The sequence below is a fragment of the Phlebotomus papatasi genome, chromosome 3 (genome assembly GCF_024763615.1).
Source record: "Phlebotomus papatasi isolate M1 chromosome 3, Ppap_2.1, whole genome shotgun sequence".
Lineage (NCBI taxonomy): Eukaryota > Metazoa > Arthropoda > Insecta > Diptera > Psychodidae > Phlebotomus > Phlebotomus papatasi.
Window position 1 is genome coordinate 54,755,749 of NC_077224.1, and position 23,277 is coordinate 54,779,025.

General features: G+C 32.3%; 2 protein-coding genes across 2 annotated transcripts in view; both read left to right on the forward strand.

Moving 5' to 3' along the window:
* LOC129807673 (protein turtle) overlaps positions 1-23,277 on the forward strand; it is a 115,652-nt gene that overhangs the window by 49,579 nt on the left and 42,796 nt on the right. The window contains exons 4-6 of the mRNA XM_055857103.1: positions 13,528-13,810; positions 18,121-18,362; positions 22,435-22,705. Coding sequence (XP_055713078.1) covers positions 13,528-13,810; positions 18,121-18,362; positions 22,435-22,705 — 796 coding nt within the window. The remainder of the gene's footprint in view (positions 1-13,527; positions 13,811-18,120; positions 18,363-22,434; positions 22,706-23,277) is intronic.
* On the forward strand, positions 8,435-11,283 carry LOC129807680 (uncharacterized). The gene is made up of 2 exons (XM_055857115.1): positions 8,435-8,498; positions 10,881-11,283. The coding sequence occupies exons 1-2, from the start codon at positions 8,463-8,465 to the stop codon at positions 11,154-11,156; spliced, it is 312 nt and encodes a 103-aa protein (XP_055713090.1). The 5' UTR covers positions 8,435-8,462; the 3' UTR covers positions 11,157-11,283.

The following is a 23,277-nucleotide window of genomic DNA, read 5'->3' on the forward strand; positions in this document are numbered from 1 at the left end:
TTCGGGCTTTTGCCTATTGAATTTGATGAAATAATAACAGCAGTTCAGGATTTTTAAACCTTGAACAAAAAGCTCGATGAATGGGACAATATTATTTGAAAAATGATCAACCCTCGCGAATTTTTTTCATGCCCACAGCTCTTGAACAATTTTCAATCTCACTTGTGAGATGGGGTTGAATACCATAATTCATTCCAATGTGCGTATTCATTTGACCAAACAGGTCTGCAATGTCGAATAGCAAAAACAAGTGGATCCAACGAAAAAAAACAAGATTGTGCCACATGGAACTTATTGGAAATACTTTCGTCAAAATTTATCATGACTTTTTAGTATTTTTTTTCCTCCATTCGCATGGTTCACGCTTATTCATTTGATGCGGAATATGTAGCATTTTTTCATACTAATATAGGAATATGTACAGACAAATTTTGTTGAGCTTGGAAAGAGTAATTGGATAGATTTGTGTCTATCTGTCTGGATATTTTTTCCAGCTGAAAAATTTTTACGCAGCATGAACGGAGATTATGAGTCTTTCTGAGTCCTATTCTAATGAAAGTTTTTTTTTCATATTAACCATTCAATGATAAATTACGCAATGTCGTTTTATTAACATCAGAAAACTTGTGAAAAGTTTGATTTCTCATAGAAGTAGAATTTTTCCAGTATTTTATGGGCATGGCTTAATTTCTGGGATCATTTTTTCTTTATAATTTCTACACTAAGAAAAAACTGTAGAGTTGAAACAACTCTATCGCCGAGTTGAATTAACTCGAGGAATATCGATGTAATTGTTACTCTTTTTCGTTATAAATTTTAGGAAAGAAAGCTAAAACAACTTTACGTGCGAGTTGAATTAACTTTACGGATATCGATATAATTATTACTCTTTTTCGATGTAAAATTTTATCTCGACTGAAGTATATGCTTAAATGTTTTCATTTTAATAATATACTTCTGTCAAGAAGATTTTCGTGTGACAAAGTCCATAAACAACATGAATCAGAAATATAACAGAAAAACATAAAATTGCAGAATATATCCATTTTGCGATTTGAAAAACAAAAGAGTTATTTTAACTATAAAAGCAATTATTTTAACTCTTAATACGAGTTTTTTCAACTCTTTAAAGAGTTATTACTCTTAAAATTAGTTATTTGCACTCTTTTGTCATGTAAATTTTAAGACAAAAAAGTTGAAAAAGATCTTCTGAAAATTACACCTAAACAGAAGTTAAATTAAGGGCAGAGTCACATTGACAGTCAAATGCTCACCGTCGCCGTCAAAACCTCACCGTATTTCGTTAATTTACGCATTTTCATTGCAATTCTTAGGTAAATTCTCAATAACCGTGTTACCTTATCGCATACTCGGTGGCACTAGGTGAAAATAATATACGAAAACTGAAATAAAACGAAAATGCGATAAACGGTGAGCAAGACTGTACGAAAAACTGTTGCAAAAAATCCTTTTGCTAACCGTTTATCGCATTTTCGTTTTATTTATTCAATTTTTTATACTATTTTCAGTTAGTGCCACTGAGTATGAGATAAGGTAATTCGGTAATTGAAAGTTTTTGTAAGAATTGCAATGAAAATGCATAAATCAACGAAATACGGTGAGCGTTTTACTGTCAATGTGATTCTGCCCGAACTCTAAAATATAGTTAATCGCAAGTCACAACGAAAAAGAGTTAATTTAACATCGATTCGAGTAAGTTTTGCTCGTTTATTTTTCTGAGTTTTAATAATAAAAAAATACTAAAAACAGTGAGTTTATTTTTTTAATTTTGGTTTAAAAGAAAGAAGTGCAACTTTCACTGGAAGATCAAATTTACCTCAATTAAAATGAAGTGGTAGATCTTATAGGGGGCGTGATTTATTTTTTATAGATTGGATTCGATATTAGAAGTAATCACGAAATCTTCTTTTTAAACACAATTATTGAGTACTAATACTAATGCTAGTTGACTAAACTAATTTCTGCAATTAGGTCTTATATCAAGAATATATAAAACAAAACTTATATTTTTGTGCGTATTAGCTCAATTCGAGATGGTTATAATGATTCTCTGTTTTGCAGTAGTTCATGAATAATTTCTAATCAACAAAAAACGCGCATAGGGGGAAGTGGGGCAACTTTAATATAGAGATTTTTTCTATTATTTTAAATTAAATTGGATCTTTGAACGATATTTAACTCTACAATTCGTTTATGAAGCTAAAATACATCACGATAAGGCTCAATTTAATTTAAAATAGTAGGAAAAAACCCAATTTCAAATCTGCTCCATTTTAAAGGTGCCCCACTTCCCTCAAAGCACATTTTTCTTAAAATGTGTTTCAGAATAAAGTTCTCCATGGAGTCGCTTGGTATTTGATCCACCTTCGGAGCCATTAAAAAGAAATTCAGAATTGCCTACAAGAGACAGAAAATGTCAAAGTTTAACCAATTAAAACATTTTTCCTGACAATGCTGCAACCACATGTAGAAAAGCAATCGATGGGGCTTGTTAAATAATTTCAGTAAATGGCAACATTTAATAAAATGGCATTTCTAAATTGACTCAGGGGGTGATTCTTTTTCTCCCGCTTGTTAATAGGCATAAAAGGGAAAATACAGACGTGATTTGGAAATAAGGCGATATGGCTAGAGATGGGAAGATTGTGGAATGAGATGAGTAGGGTGGAATACAGTTGGAATTGCAATTAAAGGAATCAACGAGGTAGCAACGGTGATATTCCCAATGAAAGCTCCTTTTCTCTATGCGGATTTTCCCTCGATGAATATGACCTTTCCTCCCCAAAGGAACTCCTTCTCCATCCTGCACCCACTGTCAATTTCGTATTGAAAACCATAATGGGGTGTGTCTCTATGGGGTGTCTCCTAGTGTAATTATTGTTTATCCAGCACACAACCCTTCGTCATGAGAAACGGCAGTTTTGCACAAAGTGTCTTCACCCAAACGCTAATTTACGCCACTGACTGTGTCGAATTTTACTGGTTTGAGGATGACTGCGAGAAACAATGGAAGAAATGCCATGATATTAAATTAATTTAAATTAAAACTGGAACACAAAGTCCGTTGATTGATATTTTGGAGGTCTTTTTTGGCAACTTCTAGGACCATCCCTTTCATTTCTGAACAATTTGAATGAGCTTGCAAGACTGATCCAGTCAAACAGTGGAAATACGCCAAAGTTTTTGCTGGAAAATATCACTAAATTAATTCTTTAGAAATTGTTACGTTAAATTGTTACGTTACGTTAGTGGAATATGGTAACATGAAATTTGGTTCTTTCCTTATTGAGATTGAAGGATCATAATCCTCAAGTACGTAATATTGTTCTACTAAAATAAGTAGCATCTATAAAACATTACACACTATAAAAACCTACATTCTATTCGTGTTTTCGAATGTTTTTAATTTTAACAATTTTTTCAATATTTCGTAATAAATTATTTTAATTAAAAAAGACTACCGTAAATGCGGGTGACTTTGCCCTTCTCCTGCTTGTATGCTTTTCTTTACTTCTAGAACTTAAGGATGGTCTTTACCGATCCGATCTATATGTCTGATCAGTGAGCATGAGCATTCTTAAATATTAGAATTAATGAACGGTTTACGAACAGTAGGGGGCCAAACTCACTCGCATCAACGGAACGTTCCATTTGTGCGAAGTACGGAAACATGAAGAATTTCGCAGTATTTAATAAAAATCGTGTTTTTTTTCAAAAGTTGCACATAAGTTGCACACAAGTTAATGACTTTGTATGATAAGATTTTTTTTTAGTTTCGTTGAATAAGATACTCTTTTGCAAATTTTGTTTTTGGGAGTCTTATAAAAGGTTTGGTTAATTTATTAAGGGTAAATATTCTTAAGCCCTGCCCATAAATAAATTTGATATTGCACTAAAGATTAAAAAAAAAAACAGGAGCCAATCGAGCCTAATAAAATATGAAGCCATTTTTCACTTTTCCTTGTAAAAATTCGTAGTTCTTGTATTATTTCGGTGAACATTATGAAATACGTATTTTTAGATAGCTTTTAATATATATATCAAACTGATAAGTCAATTCTGTTTTGGAAAACTTGCCATTAGTCTTCAGTGCCTTTATGCAAAATCATATGGAAAAATGAATGTTGAGAGGCCCCTGCAAAAACTGTATATAGATTTACAAATAAAATAAAATAAAGTTTAAAATTAATTTAGAATACCTAACATTACTGCAAGATATTTTTAAAGTAAAATAAAGTCTTAGATAGGAATCCTAAATTAATTTTCATCATATTCTGATGTTACATTCGAATGAAAAGAATCACTTTTACGATTTTAGTTAATTAACCTCAAACATAGTCATGTTTTAAATACTTTTTGTAAAAAACTAATGTGCAATCAAAAACTAAATTTGGTAAACTAAAAAAATATTAAATTTTGGCAGGATAAAGTTTAGATCTTTCTTTTTAACCTTTTCTGTTACGACACTTGCAAACGTGAAGAAATGTTTGACATTTTGATATGAAAATATTAGATCTTCTTGTGTTACATCCATCAAGGAATCTGTAAGGGCGAAGCTCTTAAAACACTCGCGTGGATGAGTGCCTTGGCCGTCAGAGGTTTCTCCAGAACCCTCTGCGTTCCTCCTAACGATCTATTCCCTACAACGATCCGAAATGAACAAACTCTCTCAATATTAATCCTCTCTACGATACTCCTTCCGAAGTGGTAACTTATAGGCTAACACTAGGAACGCTCTTGGAAGAAATCGGTGCCGCTCCGAGACAAATCTATTACGTCAATTCGAATACCAATGGGGGGTTTAACCGTTGAGGAAAAGTTAGTGCTGACACTTGATTGTTTTCTAAAACCAGTATGCCAGTTTCTTTATTAAATTTTGTTTCGGATACAAATAGGAATAATCATTTTAAATAATAAAAATCCCAATAAAATACTTCAATCTGCTCAAAATATACTCGTTTTTTGTGAATAAATAGCGCAAGATTGATCAGAAATAACTTTAACTAAATAAATAATGATGTCTACACTCTAAAAGCAATTTTCGTCAAAAGTTGCCCTTTAAAAGAAAATTTGATAGGGTAAAGTGGTACAAGTTGGACAGCGTTTTTTTTCTTGATAAATTTAGTACTTCATTTTTAGTTGCATATTTTTAATGCTTTAGTTTTATAATTTGGTTCCTTGTGCTTAAATACAAATTTTCTACTGTATTTATCAAGAAAAAAGCCATGTCCAACTTGTACCGGCGAATTGGCCAACTTGTAACACTATGTCCAACTTGTATTACTTTACCCTATTTCGTCCTACAATGACAGAGGAAATTTTCTTTAAAAAAGTGTTTTATTTTAAATTGCTCAGTGTTCAGACGCCTTAAGTTTTCAACATGGTTTTTACTGTCTTAATTTTCCTTCTCTCAGGAACATTTTACTATTTGAAACCATTAAAAATTTACGATTTTCCGACTATTTTTTCTTAAATTTCTGCCTAGTGTGCTGCAGCTAAGTAACACCAAAATTTGTTAAAGAAATGGAGGTTTATTCCAATCAGTTTGGTTAGATTCTTGCGGTTACATAGGGGTTAAACTCAAGGAAAGGAAGCACTCCCCAAAATAACGGAGCCAATCGAATGTGTGAGACAGTTAAAAAAAATCTGTTGATTTACCCATACGTTGTACTAAATCCATTTTAACAATTAATCTGAATTAGATTTGGTCATGCAAAAAGGGCGTAAATTTATAGTTTAGTAGGGGCTATTTTTTACCATAAACTTGTTGAGTGGTTTTATATAATGGGTATTACTGAATGATACTTTGTGGCTAAAGTGCGTGTCTCTATTGATAAATTAATTCTGCTTATACTAATTGAGTAATTGGGAAAATTGAATTTTGACATCGAATGATCATCAATAACCTCAAAATTGAGGATAACACTGGGAAGAAGGGGGGAAGTTTGGGGGTGGAAAATCAGCTTGATAGAGATCCTCCATATATTTTTGGATTAACACTGAGGGTGATGGTGATATTTTCAAATGGTGAAAAGTAGAAAAAAATTAAAGAGGAGAATTGGAGCAAAAGAAGGTACCCATCTTTAGGGTAATAAATCTCTTTTACGAAATTTATATCAGACAGAGAATATTGCGCCAAGTTGGCTTTCTTTTTGCCTTTTCTATCATAATGTTTTGCTGTCTTGCTCAAATGCACGAAATGAAATTGAATATCGTGTGGATTTTTTTTCACAGGGAGAATGGTGATGGGGAATTTTCTTTAAATCGTTTGCCTTTGAATTTTCATATCTCAGAAAATAATAAATATGGCATTGGTGAAAACGAAAAGAAAAAGGAATATTTTATTTGCATTCAACAACATGGTACAATTTAAAGAGGTGATTCATACAAAAGATTAAGTTCCAATTGTAAGGAAAATATGTTTTTTTTTTTCTAAATCCGAAAATTGTTTCGAAACTCTAAGAAAACTGGAAAATCCTCAGAGAAACTTAATGAACCCAACGAGATTTTATAAGAATCTCAAGCAACATTCAGAAGATTTTCGAGTAAAATCTGAATATATAGACGTCCGATAATGACTCAAATAGAAATACTCGAAAGCTCGAGAAACTTTCAGCTCGAGTCCAAGGAAGCCTCAAAAAAAATTTCAAAATCTAGAAAACATAAGACTTTATAAGTTTAACTTAGATAAAATGCTACAAACCTAATGCCCTAAACAGACTTACGGCTTAATCTTAGAGACGGCATAGCCGGACATTGATAGAAATGTAGTCTAATAATTATTTTGATTATAATTACGTTAGGCCGTCTCTCAGCTTGAACCGTAAGCAGTGGCCCATCAAGCCTAATAAAAAGTGAAGCCATTTTTCACTTTTCCTTGTTAAAATTTTGCATCTATTGCACCGCAACTTAAATAAATTTGCTCGTAGTTCTTGTATAATTTTGGCGAACATTATGAAATATGTATTTTTAGATAGCGTTTAATGTACGATTTCGAAATATATCAGACTGATAAGTCAATTCTCTTTAGGAAAAAACTTGCCAATAGTCTTCATTGCCTCTATGAAAAACGTATGGAAAAATGAAGTGTCGAGAGGCCCCTGGCCGTAAGTCTTAGGGCATATGCCTTGTTTAATGAAACCCAAGTGATATAAGCATAGTTTGACTTCTGGCTGTTTTATAAAACATCTCAGATTAGTTTTAAGAAAAATCCAAGGAATTTTTCAATGAACTTAAGAAAAAAGTTCTTTAAATTTGATGAAACTTTATAAATTCTTGTCAGTGAAGTATTGTATTGAGTCACTCTTTGGGACAAATGAGGAGCCCTTTTCCTTTACATGTACAAAAATTATACCTACTTGAGACTTATTTGATATGTGCTGTTATTTGTGCAAAAGTGGGTGAATTCTTGTGAATTGATACAAGCTAGATAATACACACCCCCCTGGAATGTTCGTTATTTTGGCCAAATTTCTATAGAGAATTCAAATGTCCACCATGAAGGCATGACGCGAGCGACACGCCGCGGACAGATCCGTAACCCCTTGACAATCGCCGCATTGTTGTGTTTTTTTTATTCTGGTGGTCCAGAGTTTTGTGGATAAAACAAGTGAGAAAATCAGCAAATTGTAGAAAAAAATATAGTTTCCAGTAATTACTGAGTGTGAGTGAAGATATCTGTGCAGTGAAACGTGTGAAAAATGAAGTGCGCGGTCATAAATTGCTTCAACTGTAAGCACCGAAATCCCAATGGGGTGACCTTCCACAGGTAAGTTACAATTTTCTTCTTTCTTTTGACGCAGCAATTTTAGTGAAAAATAGTGAGTGATAGCTTATTTAATTGTGAATGCGTGGGGGTGTAATTTGTTCTAAGCGGCGATTAATATGAACAGAAAAAAAATTCTGAAAAATGTGGATACGGTGAAAATCTTCCCGGCCAACATATTCGACAGGATTGTATTTAGGGGTAATTTTGTCTTGCGAAAAAAAAACTTCAATTGCTTTTTTTAAATCAGTGAAAAAATTGTTTGAGCTTATAGAAAATGAGTTTTCGAATAAAAACCAACTCAATATTCGTGTATTTAGGTTTGGTGAATTGACGAAGAGGCTATATTGCACATTTCTTTTTTTTTTAATAAAACTAAAGAAAATAATTTAAACTAAAGATTAGAAACAAGTGGAAAGTGGGATAAAAGAAAATATACTAAAGAAAATCTCTGACATGTATTTTTGCAATTTTGTTTTGGAATTATTATTTTTTTTAGATTTCCAAGTAACTTGCAAGTTCGGGAAATTTGGGCTACACGTGTAGAGCTCCCTCAACGACAGGAGTCGTTGGCTCTCTATGTCCCTTGTAGGGAAGGATAAGTATGTGTGCAGCATGCACTTCAGGCCAGAGGATATCAAACAGAAAAATACTTCTAAAACGCAGCGCTTCAAATATGTGCATTTTTTTGGATCCAACTGCTCTTCCGATTGTAAGTAACATTTTTTTCTTATTGCGCAAAATGAGCAGAAATTTTATTGAATAAGATAAATGTAAAGAGATATATAAAGATTTATAACTAATTTAATATAGGAGTTTATATAATATTTGTTGCTGATCTTTTTGTTGAAAAACATGTCATTAAGAAAAACAGAAATCTTACTAATTACCACGTACCTATCAAATTTTGAGAATTTTCTCAGTAATTTTATTCTATGGTTAAATTTATGCATATTTCTCTTCATGATGGAAGAAAGTGGTCTCTTAGACGTGGACGTAGAACAGTATTGCAAATGTCCTATAGGATTGTTCTGATTAGAAATCTCTTAGTTCTTTTAGAAGATCATGGACAAAATAAATAAACATTTATTTCTCGTATTAAATAAATATTATTTTATATTCAAAATAATAAGAAAATGTAGAGTAAATTGCTACTTTTCTTGAATTTCCTTGAAATCGAAGTCAAAAATTGCTAGTATAATTCGCATGGTTTTGATTTTTTTTGCTTTTTTTCTAACAAGAAATGATTGCAAAGATTACACTAATGTTCATCCATAAATCTAACTTATTTATACGATATTTTGTTGTGTTCGAGATCTACGAGCGTACTTATATACAGTCCACTTTTTTTATAAATTGACAGCACTGTAGTTTTTAAACAGCAAGAGATATCAACTTTAGGTTATCGATGACCCCCCCCCCCAGAAATCAATGTATTCTAGAGAATTCACTTACCCAATTCACACCCCCCAACCCCTCCATCGCCTCCATCCCTTTCAAAAAATTACGTTTTTACTTTATATTTGACCCTACGGATTCGATAATTTTCGGTGTGTTTCAGAGCAAGTCCGGGCGAATATTTCGACCAGACACCCAAGACCAGAAAAAATCGTAATCTTGAATTTATTAATGTCAATGATTCTGGAGGGCTTATTTCTCAAACAAATTGGTCGATTTTTGATTTAATTGAAAGGTATCGAAATCCTAAACCCGGCTGCATCGGTCTCAACTGCTAATGAATTGGTAATGTACCGGATTTTGATATATTTCAAAAATATAAATTATCGCAAATTTTTGGTTTTTTTTTTAAATTTCAAATTAAACTTTGATAAATTCGCTTTAAAAAATATCTATGTTTATTTTTCTATAGACTAGAATAAGTCTAGAAAAGTAAAAGTTGCAATTAACAAACTTATCTTACCAGTAAATTATTTAATTAAAAGATTAAACTTAGGAAAATCAAAATATATTGCATTTTAATTTGAAAACACTTTGTTGTTCGTCGTAATATCCTATAGAATCTTAAAGGTTTATATTCATAAGAGCAATTTTATCGCAAAAGTTTCATTCTGTTACCTAAAAAACATCTTATTTATCTTCTAAATTACGATATAGGCATAAAATAGAGTCTGTACAACCTCACATGAATTCATAGTAATATTGTTGGTTCAATGATAACCATTTATATATCGCTCATTGGATTTTAAAGGAGTTCATCTCAATCTGAGTCATTTTTCAGGAAACAGTATTAAATATTCAATTCGTTATAAATAAATATCTTACGCAAATTTTTGTTCAATAACTGTTTGATTCTATTCTATTTGTCTGAGCACAATTATAAACATTGAAATTTTCACGTTTTTAACTTATAAAATATGTTCTCTTCTTGTATGTAGTGAAGATGGTCCCTTGTTCTTCCAAAGCTCTATTAAATTTTTTTGAAATAAGAAGAATAGGGGACCAACTAGTGACAGTTGGTGCCCTACCTCACAAAAATGGCGCAAGAAATTCATATTTGTTTCCCTTTACTTCTAATTAATTGTGCATGTATGTAAGAGATTAGAATTGTGAAAAATAGTTCTAACAAAGTAAGTTAGTTCTATATGTTATCTGAAAATTTATTAAATTATCTTTCTGAGTACATCAAAATCTCAAAATTACAAAAACTCGGGATGACCCCCCTGACCCACTTTAAAATCCAATGATATTAAGTCCAGATTTACACAATAGGAACCGTATAGTATTCATTTAAAAATAAACGCCATATATATTATTCTTACTTCTCCTCTTAGAATTTTTGCCATTCTAAGTTTGAAGATTAATTGTATGGAATAGAACAGTCGGTAACTTATCATAAGGAAACAAATTTTGCGATTTTTTTATAATTAGAATTTTTCTCAATTACTTTACATTGTTTTGTTTTTGACTTGAAATGTTACCGACCTCGAAGTACAAAGATTAGAGATATCAATAGAATGACTAGAATGTAGTGCAATTGCATCATAAATTGAGAAATATATCATTCCATTCATTGCCTACCAATTACACAAGATATTCTCCTGAGAAATTCCTGAAATATATTTCCTGATCATAGGACTTAAGGCAGACACAAGCAGATTCTGGTGTTCTTCTTGATGACAATACACAGCTTGGGAGTCATAGTTCGAAAATCTACGCTACAATGTTAGAACTCCAAAAGTCATCCGTCAGCGACTACAGTGCCATGGACGATGATTGCGACGAAGTCGAGTGGCTTGAATTCGAAGATGACATATCGGAGCCATGCAATACGGCCAGTGATTCGATAATTATACAACCTCAGAAGGAGCATTTCCACCGTTTAGCTCTGGAGGTTGGTCAGCAACGCTAAGACGGCGGTGGCCGCAAATATTGCTTTCTGATTAACTTTTCTTTATGTCTGCTTTCAAGAGCACTTGCTCAAAACATGTATTGATATTCAAAATTTAAAAAAAAAAACTTGAATCATACAAGAAAATGCAGCAAGATTTTGGTAAAAAAAGAATTGAATATGCCAGTCTTATTGAAAAATCTGATCTGTAACAAATGAACATGATCATAAATATAATCTTAGTTAAAAAAGCTATATATTTTGTTTTCTTTCTCATCCTAAACGAACTTAAGATAAAAAATGTGAAATATTTTAAAATATCTTTCTAAAGCCTGTGTTACAAATAGGCCGAACAAAGCTTTGAAGCATTGAAATTATTTATTTTTAGCTAAATTGAAAAAAGTAAAACGGTGGCAAAACGAGTTGACCCTTTTATATATTTTATAACTATAGGGTAAATGTCCTAATTCAAAACCATTTCCTGACGCTTTAACTATGACAGAAGATTCAACACATTAAGTTCATATTTTTTCTGAAGAGAATTACATAAATTTGCTCCTTGACTCTTCTAGAATGTTATTGTTTAGTCAAAATTCTTTAGATATAATTTGAAAACTTCTTAAATACAAGAAAAATACGCAAACGTATAATGCTTCTATTGGTAACATATTAATAAAAATGGAGACAAGGAAAATTTCTTAATTGGAGACAAACAGTGTAATGCCCTAAACACACTTACGACTTATGCCGAGAGACGACTTAGTGGAAAATTATGGAAATGTAGTTTAATCATTATTTCGAATATAATTACGTTAAGCCATCTCTCGGCTAATCCTCAGGTCTGTCGAGGCCCTAAGTGAAACCGCGACGAAATGCTTCCAAAACCTTGTTGAGTTGCTCCTGTGTTCAGGATTTGTTATTATTCCTAGTCTTTGCTCTTTTCCCATTTAAAACAATATTAAAATTTCTCAAAACAAATCATATTTCCGAGGTTTCCTATTGAAACATTTGCAGACACTTCAGAAAACCCTTTTTGTTCACGAAATAGGTAATTCTTTCTTTTGAAAACTTCATGTACCGTTAACAATAAAGATTAGCACTTAATTTAACTAAAATGACCCAGAAATATGAGATAAATGTTAAACAAAACGAATAAAGAACAGTCACCTCATTGTGTTTTTAATTGGAAAACTTGGTCGATCAATAAAAAATTCGATGGTGAAAAGGTACACTTTTAATTTTTCTGAGAAATTAACAAATTAAAATTTGTGAATATGCATGGATTTTCGCTTTATTTGGAGAAAAATTAACTAAATAATGAAACTGTGGTATAGAAAATATATAAATGTAATAATTTAGTACTGTATTTATCGTGAAAACAATGACGTTTCCATTTGGAGTAGCGAAAAATTTCCATTTAGAGCAGGTTTTGAAATAGCTTAATTTACCCTATTATAATCTAAAAGAGATAAAAACAAGAGAAAAAATATATTTATAATAAAATTAAATTTGCAAAAATGTGTTACCCCTAATTACAACCCTGAAATGTGACATCTCTTATTGAGAACTGGTACTTTATTGGTATTTGAAAACTAACAGAAATTTTTAAATAGCGAGTAAAAAATCTTTCATGGTGTAACTGTGAAATCCGAGGGGGGTGATAATACAGTTTGAATGTTTAGAGGACTTTTCAGTGTGAATATGAATTTTGAGAGAAAGTTGCGTATTGGAAAGCGCGCTACCTTCGGACGACTCAAGCTTCGGAGAATTCAATTTTTTCTCTGTGTTCTTTATGGATGTCACCCATGTTTTCTTAAAATTTGAGGAATTGGACTGGCTATTAAAATATAATATTATAATTGGCCACATTAATTTATAACACATTGAAAAAAGTGATTTGTGCGAAGCATAAGTCGTCCGAAGCGAGCTTTCCTCTATATTGAAATTGTTATAAAATTATACTATGACGATATGCATTCAGTTTGTGCAATTGCGTTATGTTAAAAAGCAGCAGTAGGATATCATTTGAAAAAAACCTATAATAAATTGATTACGCTTCATGGAAGGTGAAATGGAGGGAAGTTGTATAAATGGAATAATAGGACCATTGTTAGATATCATGTAGATTTTCTTCCACATATTTGTATCATTGCAAAATGTATGATTTTCCTCTTTTATATTGTGAATTTATTGAAAATGTGAGCTTTTTCTATATTTTATGTAGTATCGTATGTATTTATTTTTATAAATAATTCTCTGCAATAAAATGTGCTTACAAAGTAATTTCAGCGTCATGTGAATTTTCTTACTAATATGAATTTTTCTCTTTTTCCAAACCTACATTCCACCCCTCAACATTAAAAAAAAAACAAATAACAAAACCAACAAATAGGGCCAAGAGATACCAATATACATTTGGTACGAAAACTACCCAACACACAGCGGTGAAGGATACGAAGGACGAGTATCTCGTGTATCACCTGATTCATCTTTTGGCGCAGCATCCCTCAACTTGACAAATATTCGTGAATCGGATCAGGGGTGGTATGAGTGCAAAGTCGTATTCCTCAATCGATCGCCCAACAACAACAAGAACGGCACTTGGTTCCATTTAGATGTTCACGCACCGCCGAGATTTAGTGTCACCCCAGAAGATATAATCTACGTTAATTTAGGTAAGTTCCTCAAATTCAAACTGATCTTCAAACGAGATTTTTTATATCACTGTACTAGAAAAAAATTAGAAGAGAAGGCTTTCAGGTTTCGTACACACTCTGGCTTCGAACACTTCATATTTTTTTCCACATTTCTTAGGGGAAAAATACCCTTTGTACCTGAAAGCATTCCCTTAATAATTTTAACGATATGATTGTTATATAAATGCAATGAGGTGTAATTATGAAAACTTCACACCTAATTCTGCTGGTATAATATCCCATAGAGCAATTAGGTCTTCGCGCAGGCGATTTTTTAAAAATTAAAAATTACTTTTTCTAAGAAAAAGATACGCTGTGGAATTAAGTCCAGTGTAGCTCACTGGATGCGATTTTAAACCGTAAGTGTTGGAAAATTTACAGGGTAAACCTATTTCAGATGAATTGTATACGTTTGCAAAAATCCTGGAGTAAGGTAAAGTACCCTTACTCGATCGGGTTCCTCTATTCGACCGGTGGGTCAATTTTTGAATATTTGATAGTGAATTTCATCAATTTCTATGAATTTGTCACTTATTCGTATTATTTAAAGAATAATTGACCTATTAATGTTAGATCATACACAAAATATTATAGCAAATATAAATAAATTGAATAAATATATCTACCGGTCGAATAGAGGAACCGGTCGGATAAAGAGTACTTTACCTTATAAGATTTTTTTAAAATTCTTTACATCTTATTAATGTGTGACATGATCGTAAGACAAATAAAGAAGATCTTAGATTTCCGAAAAATCAAAAACCAAAAATTTATTCTTTATTTTCGTTCACGTCGAATGTTTCTAATCGTGGTGTAACATGATAACTTGTTTTCAATTGTATCGATTATCGATTCTGTAAAAATTAAATGATTTCTGCATTGTTTTAGATGATATAAATATCTATCACAAGTCAATTTCATTTACGAACGGTACAGTTAATGATCCAATCTAAATCTAGATGCAGTTTTATCGATACTATCGAATCAATACTATCGAAAAGTTATCAATCGTTCAAGCTTATGGTTTTCGATTTTAGATGAACAACTATGTGAATACAAATTTCCGTTCTTTTCGTTGTAGTTGCGATTGTAAAGCCAATCTAATGTTCCTTTTATTATTTTTCTAAAAATAATAAAAGTTGAAATACTAAGAGTATAAAGTTTAAAAATAGTAGTATAAAATAAATATAGGAAAGCAAAATCACCACAGTTCAAAGTTTTCTAAATTCCCAGAAATTCTACAATAAGTTTTAAACTGGTGAAACTACCCTAAATAAATTCAAAAGAAGCAAAATTAAATCTTCAAACTGTGCATTATTAAGTAAGTCAAGCTTATAACAAACACTCAATAGAAATTTGCATAAAGTCATTCATTTAAAGCACTATTATAGCTACTTAAAAAAATATAAGCTCATAAACCAACAATGAAGGGCTATATTGAAAAAAAAATGTAATAGTAAAATATTCCTGGAAGCAATTTATTTTTCCCTTCCAGATAGAATTGATTTATTAATTAATTTTTTTTCTCCCCTTCACACACGCTCGAAATTAACTTTTAATCACTTTTCTCATTTTCCGCCACCCACGAGTTCAATTTTTTTTTTAACTACAGACCACTGTTGTTGAATGTATTTCTTGCATGGCATATTTAATAATGCGAAGGGAGAGGGTGGCAACCCTTCGCACTTCCAAACTGACTGAGAAAGCGTAAAAGTTTTTCCAGAAAACTATATACAACAGAATTTTGCAGATGGAGCAGAGTCAAGTGGAGACGCCGGGTGGTTTGTGATGTGGTTAAAACTCAAAATCGGGTTTGAGTGATATGTGGCTTCCAACCCCACAGTCCACAGTGACAAATACTAATGAAGCCTCGGGTTCATCCATTTTGGCACAATAAATTCTGTAGATTATGTTCATATTTTAGCCCAATTTGCTCTATAAATATTCATAATTTAAAACCGTACTTCTGAAGCTTTTCATAAAATTTTAAATTATAGCATTAAATCGAATTTTGCAAACTGAAAATTACCAATAGCACCCTCTGCAAGAGCATTTCTAGAGGTTATTGAAAGGATGGATTTATTTTTCAAATGAAAATTTAAAAGAAAAATTAAGAAATTTAGATTTAAATATTTATTCAATTATTTAGAAACATTAGCAATATACTTCCTTGGTAAAGAAATGAGATGTGATTATATTAATAAGTCTCTGTATAGTTAAAACTGGTATATTCAATGAGAAAAACATAGGGGGCGATTAACTTTTTTTCCTTTAGATGCGATTAACTTTTTTAACACTTTTTAGGTGTAAAAATATATCAACATTTTTTAATGTTAATTGTACACCTTTTTTAGTTCAAAATTAACATGAAAAAGGGTGACTTTAACCTATAATACACCTAAAAAGCATAATATTTACACCGATTTTGGATCAATACTGCAGGGTATAATTAACATTTCCGGAATGTTAGTTTAACTTTTTCGGATTTCTCTCAGTGTTTATAGGATGCTCTAATTAACTAAAGAGCATTTCTAATTACAATGATTTCCCAGTTCTAGTTTTTGCTATATTTCTGCTTTGCCTAATTTTATTCAGAACAGCATGTACCAGAGAAAATCAATGAATTCACTTTACTGCTCGAACTCCACTTTAGACGAATTCTCAGAAGCGACGTCCCCTGCTTGTCCGTTCGTACCGTTTGTCTGTACGTCTGTTAACACGTTTAGGTGCTGAACGGTTACAGATAGAGACGGGACCTTCAGCGGATCCCTTCCCTCCATAAGACGATCTTGATACCTTTAACTTGCCTCACATTTTTTCTCATCCCTTCCATAGCAAAATTCCATGAAAATTCCAGTGGAAAACTAGCGTCCAAATTGCAATAATCCGCGGACTTTGACGCTAAAATTCCAGGAAGTTTTCCCTGGAATTTGGAATACGATCCACTGAAATTCCAGCGTTAAATTCCGCGGAACTCCGCGGTACATTTATATGGAAAATCAAACGCGAATCGTCCGCGGGATAAGTTGGAGAAATCATATGGAAATTTCCACTATCTTTCCATAGGGTTTTCCGCGGTTTTTCCACTATTTTTCTCGAATGTCTAGAAAATAAAATGGAGTTGTAACAACATGGATAATTTGTTTCCAAACCTTCCGCAAATATTTTTAGTGATTTCTAAAAATATTTATTTTATCAAAATCTTTTTTATTATATAAAATGTTAACTCGTTATTGCTGGTTCAATAAAACTTATTAAAATCCCCATGATCTTTTTGATTTCTTTAAAATTCGGAAGTAAAAGCATGAAGTGCATGCGACAACTTCATTTTTAACTCCCTATTATTTATGTGGAAAAATCTACATAAATTCCACGAACATTTCCATGGATGTATTTCACAGAAAAGAATTCTGCGTAAATCCATGGGATTTTCCTTGTAATCTATTACGGAAAATTTCTATGGATTTCTTCAAGGAAAAATACTGGAAAATTCCTAGGAATTTTTCGATTGTTATTCTTATTCCGCTTTCTTTTGCTATGGGGCCTCCTCTTCTGGCGCTAAAAATTCACAGATCAGAATGATTTGGCCAGAAATCGGCTGATCGGCATGATATCTGGCAGATTTAAATGTCAGTTCGCAATCATGAAATACAGAAGGCAAATTATTGAGACTTTGACATTTTTTGAAAATAATGGCATACGTTTGTTTAGGAGACATGTTTCAAAAATTGTTTCACAAATTACCTCCTATTTGTAGATAAAATTATCGTAATGGTAAATCCAGAAACTGTCAATTCTGAAATGCCTTGTATCAAGGTCAAATTCAAACGAATTTATACGGTTTTGACTAAATTATTTTGTTAATTTTCTGTATAAATGGCTACTTATGCCTTCTGAATTGTAAAGCCGAAAAGACCTAGTTCTTATGGGATATTCATTTCTCTTCATTCTCTTTATTTATTTATTAGTCTTAATTATAGAAATCTCTCTTTAAATTTACGTTCGACATGGGTAGGGGGAAGTGGTTCAAATTTTAATTTTGTGTTCTTGAAATAGGACCTTTTTCTCCTTTTTAAAATGGAACTGGACTTTACCATGATATGCTTTAGCTTCATAAACTTAATTTTAAAGCTAAAATACTTGAACAAATTTAAAGTTTCCTAACTTCCCCCTAGTTCTAAGTAGTTGTGTTCTGTTAGAATACTCTTCATTTCCGCCATAAACCTTTAAGCTGAAGAAAACCAGAACCTTTAAGCTGGTTTTAATTATTTTATCCCTTTCTATTGCAGGTGATTCAATAATTCTAAATTGCCAGGCCGATGGCACACCTACACCAGAAATACTGTGGTACAAAGATGCCAACCCGGTGGAACCTTCTTCTACTGTGGGCATCTTTAATGATGGCACCGAGTTGCGCATCTCAACCATCCGCCACGAGGACATCGGAGATTACACGTGTATCGCGCGCAATGGTGAGGGCCAAGTCTCCCATACGGCCCGTGTTATAATAGCGGGCGGCGCTGTTATCATGGTAAAAAAATTGAATGTGTTGAGAACTATCCCACCCCCTTCAAAAAATACTCTTTATTTTCATTTTACTGTATATAACCTCTGTTGCTTTTTGGTTCTCAATTATTCCGCGTTTTTGTCCCTAGATAAAAACACAATTTTTTTTATTAATTTAATTTTTGTACTTAACACTTTTATTTCATTAATTAGTTCGGATGCAATATTTGAGGCAATTCCTATAGAATTTACCCAGATAGTGTTCACTATTTTTTATTATATCTAATGCTGGGTATAAATAACCAATATATTGCAATTAATGAAAATTTCAATAGCACGAGATTTTAATTACAATTTTATTTTACACTTTTTTATTATCTTAATTCCACGTATTATTATTTTTTCCCGTTTATTGGCTATCTACTCATCCGATACACATTGAAGTATCCTTGTCCTGAAAACAGTGACAAAAAAAATCGAGACTATAAATGGAAATGATGTACAATAAGTTGAGGATTATTTGGGTATCAAAAATGTTTGATTAATATCTCGTGTGCAACAAAAATAACTTGTATATGTCTGATAGAGCACGCATGTTCAATAACACGAGATTGCATAAAAAACCAATATATGTGTGCCTACAAATTAATTTTTTTACCCATGTCAAACAGAGAAAAGAGATGAGAAAAATGATGTGAGATGAAAAATATTATTTGCTTAAAAAACAACAAAAAAAAATAACAAAAATTGGAAAACAGAAACAAAAAAATTGTGAATCGTGCTGTCCTGCTAATTCATTTCAATCATGTTCCATTAAAATTCTACATGATTTGCATAAAAACCGTTTTCCCATTTCTGGAATACTCTTTTTTCTCATTTTTAAATTCGGATCTGTTATTGCTAGTGCTATCAATTTTCCTTCACAATCAACTCTTTTGGCCTTTTTTTCTGCATTTTCACATGCAAAAACGAGGTTAAATTTTGGGCACTACCAAATATTTATGCATTTGCATGAATAGCTTCACATTTTCAAATTATTTTGGGTATGTTTAGAACAATATGCGACTTATATTTATAGGAATACATAAATTAAACTCACAACAAATTTAAAAACTTTAAAATAGGGGGAAAAAGCTTTTAAAACACATTGATTTATGAGAGGAGTCACTGAAGATCATAGGTCGATATCATTTACCGTTTGTACTTTATGTCAATTAAAAAACGAATAGATAAAAAAAGAACTATTCTTGACCAAATTTGTTGAGAAACATTCCTAATTGAGTTGTTTATCGTTTAGTTTAACAAATCAATAATCACCAATAATCAATTTAAAAAGGAAGTATGTATAAAGTAAATAATATTTTTAAGTTCTTTTATTATTTCGTTTGTATAAGGGGTCTCGGACAAAATCCCGAGAAGGCCAAAATCATGAAAAAGCAAATATCCCGAGTGGGCCAAGATTCAGAACCAAAGCTAAAGTCCTGAATGGGCCTAAATCACGAAAAAGCAAAATCATGAATGGGCCAAAATCCCGAATGGGCCAAAATCCCACGATCAAAGATCTCGAACGCCGAAATTTTGAAAAAATCAAAATCACGAAAAAGCAAAAATCCTGAATGAGCCAAAATCTCACACGCCAGAATACCCCAAAAGCTAAAATCCCGAAAGCCAAAATTCCTAAGGTCAAAATCCTGAAAAAACCAAAATCCCGAAAGCCAAAATATCGGAAGCTAAGATCATGAACGCCAAAAATTAGGAAAAAACAAAAATCCTGAATGCCAAAATTCGGAAAACCAAGATCCAGATCACTGAAATCACGAAAAAAAAATCCTTTTCGTGATTTATTCTTTTCGGGATTATGAAAGAGACAAAATCTCGAAAAGCCAAAATCCTGAACGGGTCAAAATTCCAAACGCTAAAATACCCCAAAAGCCAAAATCCCGAAAGCCAAAATTCCCAATCTCAAAATCTTAAAAAGACCAATATGCCGAATGCCAAAATATCGGAAGCTAAGATCCCGAACGCCAAAAAATCACTAAAAAGCAAAAATCATAAATGGCAAAAAAAGGAGAACCAAGATCCCGAACACTGAAATCCCGAAAACACTAAAATCACGAAAAAGAAAAAAAATATGAAAGAGACAAAATCACGAAAACTAAAATCCCGAACGGGTCAAAATTCCAAACGCTAAAATACCCCAAAAGCCAAAATCCCGAAAACCAAAATTTCGAAGGCCAAAATACAGAAAAGATTAAAATCCCGAAAACTAAAATCCCGAAAAAGCCAAAATCACGAAAAAACCAAAATCACGAAAAAGCAAAAATCCTGATTAACTCAAAATACTAAACGCCAGAGTTCCTCAAGTGCCAAAATCCCGGAAGCCAAAATTCCGAACGCCAATATCCTGGAATTCATAATCCTGCATTCCTAAAAGTGTCATAGCTATTCCCATGATTGCATGAGAGCTTGCTGAAGACAAAGCAAAATTTTCTTCTATTTTGGGAAATTATTCTATACATTATACTTTGACCATTCTGGATTTTGACTTTCTGGATTTTGGTTTTTGGAATTTTAGTGTTCGAATTATGATTTTCGTTATTTTGGTTTTGAGTTTTTAATTTTAATTTTTAGCTTTCGGGACTTTAGCCGGCACCATTCCATGAGCATTAGAACCATTATATTTGTATACAGCGAAATTATAAACTTAAATGATTCCTAATCAATTTTGAATTTCAGTGCAACTTTGGTAGTGTAAATTTTTATATTTTATTATTCTTTAAATTAGTTTAAAATTCTCGGGTACACGTCAAGCTTTTTAACTGTCTTTTGTAACTAGAAATAAGAGACAACTTTATTCGAACTAATAAAAAACTGCAGAACCGACAGAAGCTAATGACTTGAAAAAATCAAATTACAAGACCATAAATCTCAAACGCGTTTGCATTATTAAAGTTACTATGTATTTATTAACGAAAAATAGAGTTATATTAATCATTATTGATATTAAGTTGAGCAGAAAACTTTGACACAGATTGTCATTCTATTTAAATGCAATTAATATTAATCCAATAAAACTCCTAAACCTTTTTATAATAGATCCGTTTACACTATTAAAGTTGCACTATATTAATTGACAAATAAAATGTATTTTCACTGATCGCATCTTATAGTGAATACTCTAGGAAGATTTTTATTTTAACTTAATAGAACTAATAACCTTATAGTCATCTTATAGAAAGTTGCATAATACAAGCAGATATTAAGACTATAGTACCTAACTTCGATATCTCTACAAGACGATCGACGTGACGTAGAGAAAAAATTATTTTCAATAAAAAGAAAATTCTTTGAAGCTAAAGTTAAAGTTCAAAATATTTGTTCAAAGGTTGATATAGTCGCATCTAGTTCTGAACAGACTGTTCTTACTCATGGTTTTGTTGGAGTGGCCAAATTTATTCATCAGTTCAATTTGATTTAATCAAATTTGTCAGAGGGTGTACATATTTGATTTTTTAGCCACAATGCATTATTAATCCACCTAACATGAGAGAGAAAGAGAGAAGCAAATTCAACCGCATTGATTTTTCTTCATCTGTTTTGGCATCTCACAAATTTCGACTCTCGAGAACCATTTATTAATAAGTCATACTTTTTTTTCCAAATTCTTTTTCATGCACTTTCATCTGCATGGTGCAGATTGAGAGTGTTGTACTGTTTATTTATTCATTCAATTTTTTTTCCTGATTTTTTTTAAGCACGTTGTTTTATTTTTCGTATCACTTCAATTCTTGTTTTGCCAATCAAATCACAAAAAAACTCATTCTGTGCATTTTTCCTCAAAATCCATTATCAATCACATTGAAACATAAATAAACAATCAATTAATTGGCATTTTGACCGCATGGTGAGCTTTCCTATTTGCCCATATGACCTCATCAAAGGGCTTTTTGTGGGAGGACTTTGAGTGGATTGGAGAGCTCACCACAGTGGATTACATTGCACAGCAGAAAAAAAAGTTAAAACAGAAAATACACGCACAATTTGGCGTTGGATGTTAAAGGGAGAACGTAGAGCCATAATGATGACTGTTCTTGCAGGTGCCGCCCACAAATCAAACAAAGTTGGAGGGCGAAAAAGCTCAGTTCACTTGCGAGGCAAAGGCTATGCCCGGCAATGTGACTGTGCGATGGTTCCGCGAGGGTATTTCAGTGCAGGAGGTGGCCGCCCTCGAGACACGTGTCACCATCCGCAAGGATGGCTCCTTGATCATTAATCCAGTCAGTGCTGATGATTCGGGATTGTACTTGTGTGAGGTGTCCAATGGAATTGGCGATCCGCAGAGTGCTTCGGCCTATTTGAATGTTGAATGTAAGTCCTTTTTTTCTTTTTATTTATAAAAAAAGGAAATTGTCAAAACTATATGAACCTTGGTCCTGGAATCACCAGAAACAAGAGTAGGTGTCTTTTGCAGGCACTGATATAAAATAAGAACATTTCCAGGATCCAAGACGATAAACTTTGGAAATTTTTGCTTAAAAACTTTTATCATTCAGAAAAATCGCTGTTTTGACAAAGAATTACGCAACAACTATTGAAGCGATCCTTATGAAATTCCGTATATGATCACTTTATGATTTAAGCTGTTTAACCATGTATACTACCCCCTACCTCTATGACCATGTCTAGTAGCCCCCATACAAAATGAGACCATTTTACCTTACAACTTCTTTCACAGGGTTTATCGTTCCGGGTTCCGGTATTTTTTAAGTCATATCCCGTCAAATAATTTTGTCAGATATCTTGCAGATTTCCGCAGAAAATATCTACATCTCTACCGAAAATCTGCCGAGAAATCTGTAGATATTTCTACGAATTTTATTTGGGCTTGGGACAAAATTCGTCAGAATTTTTTGCAGATTTTCTGACGAATCCTGGTGCAT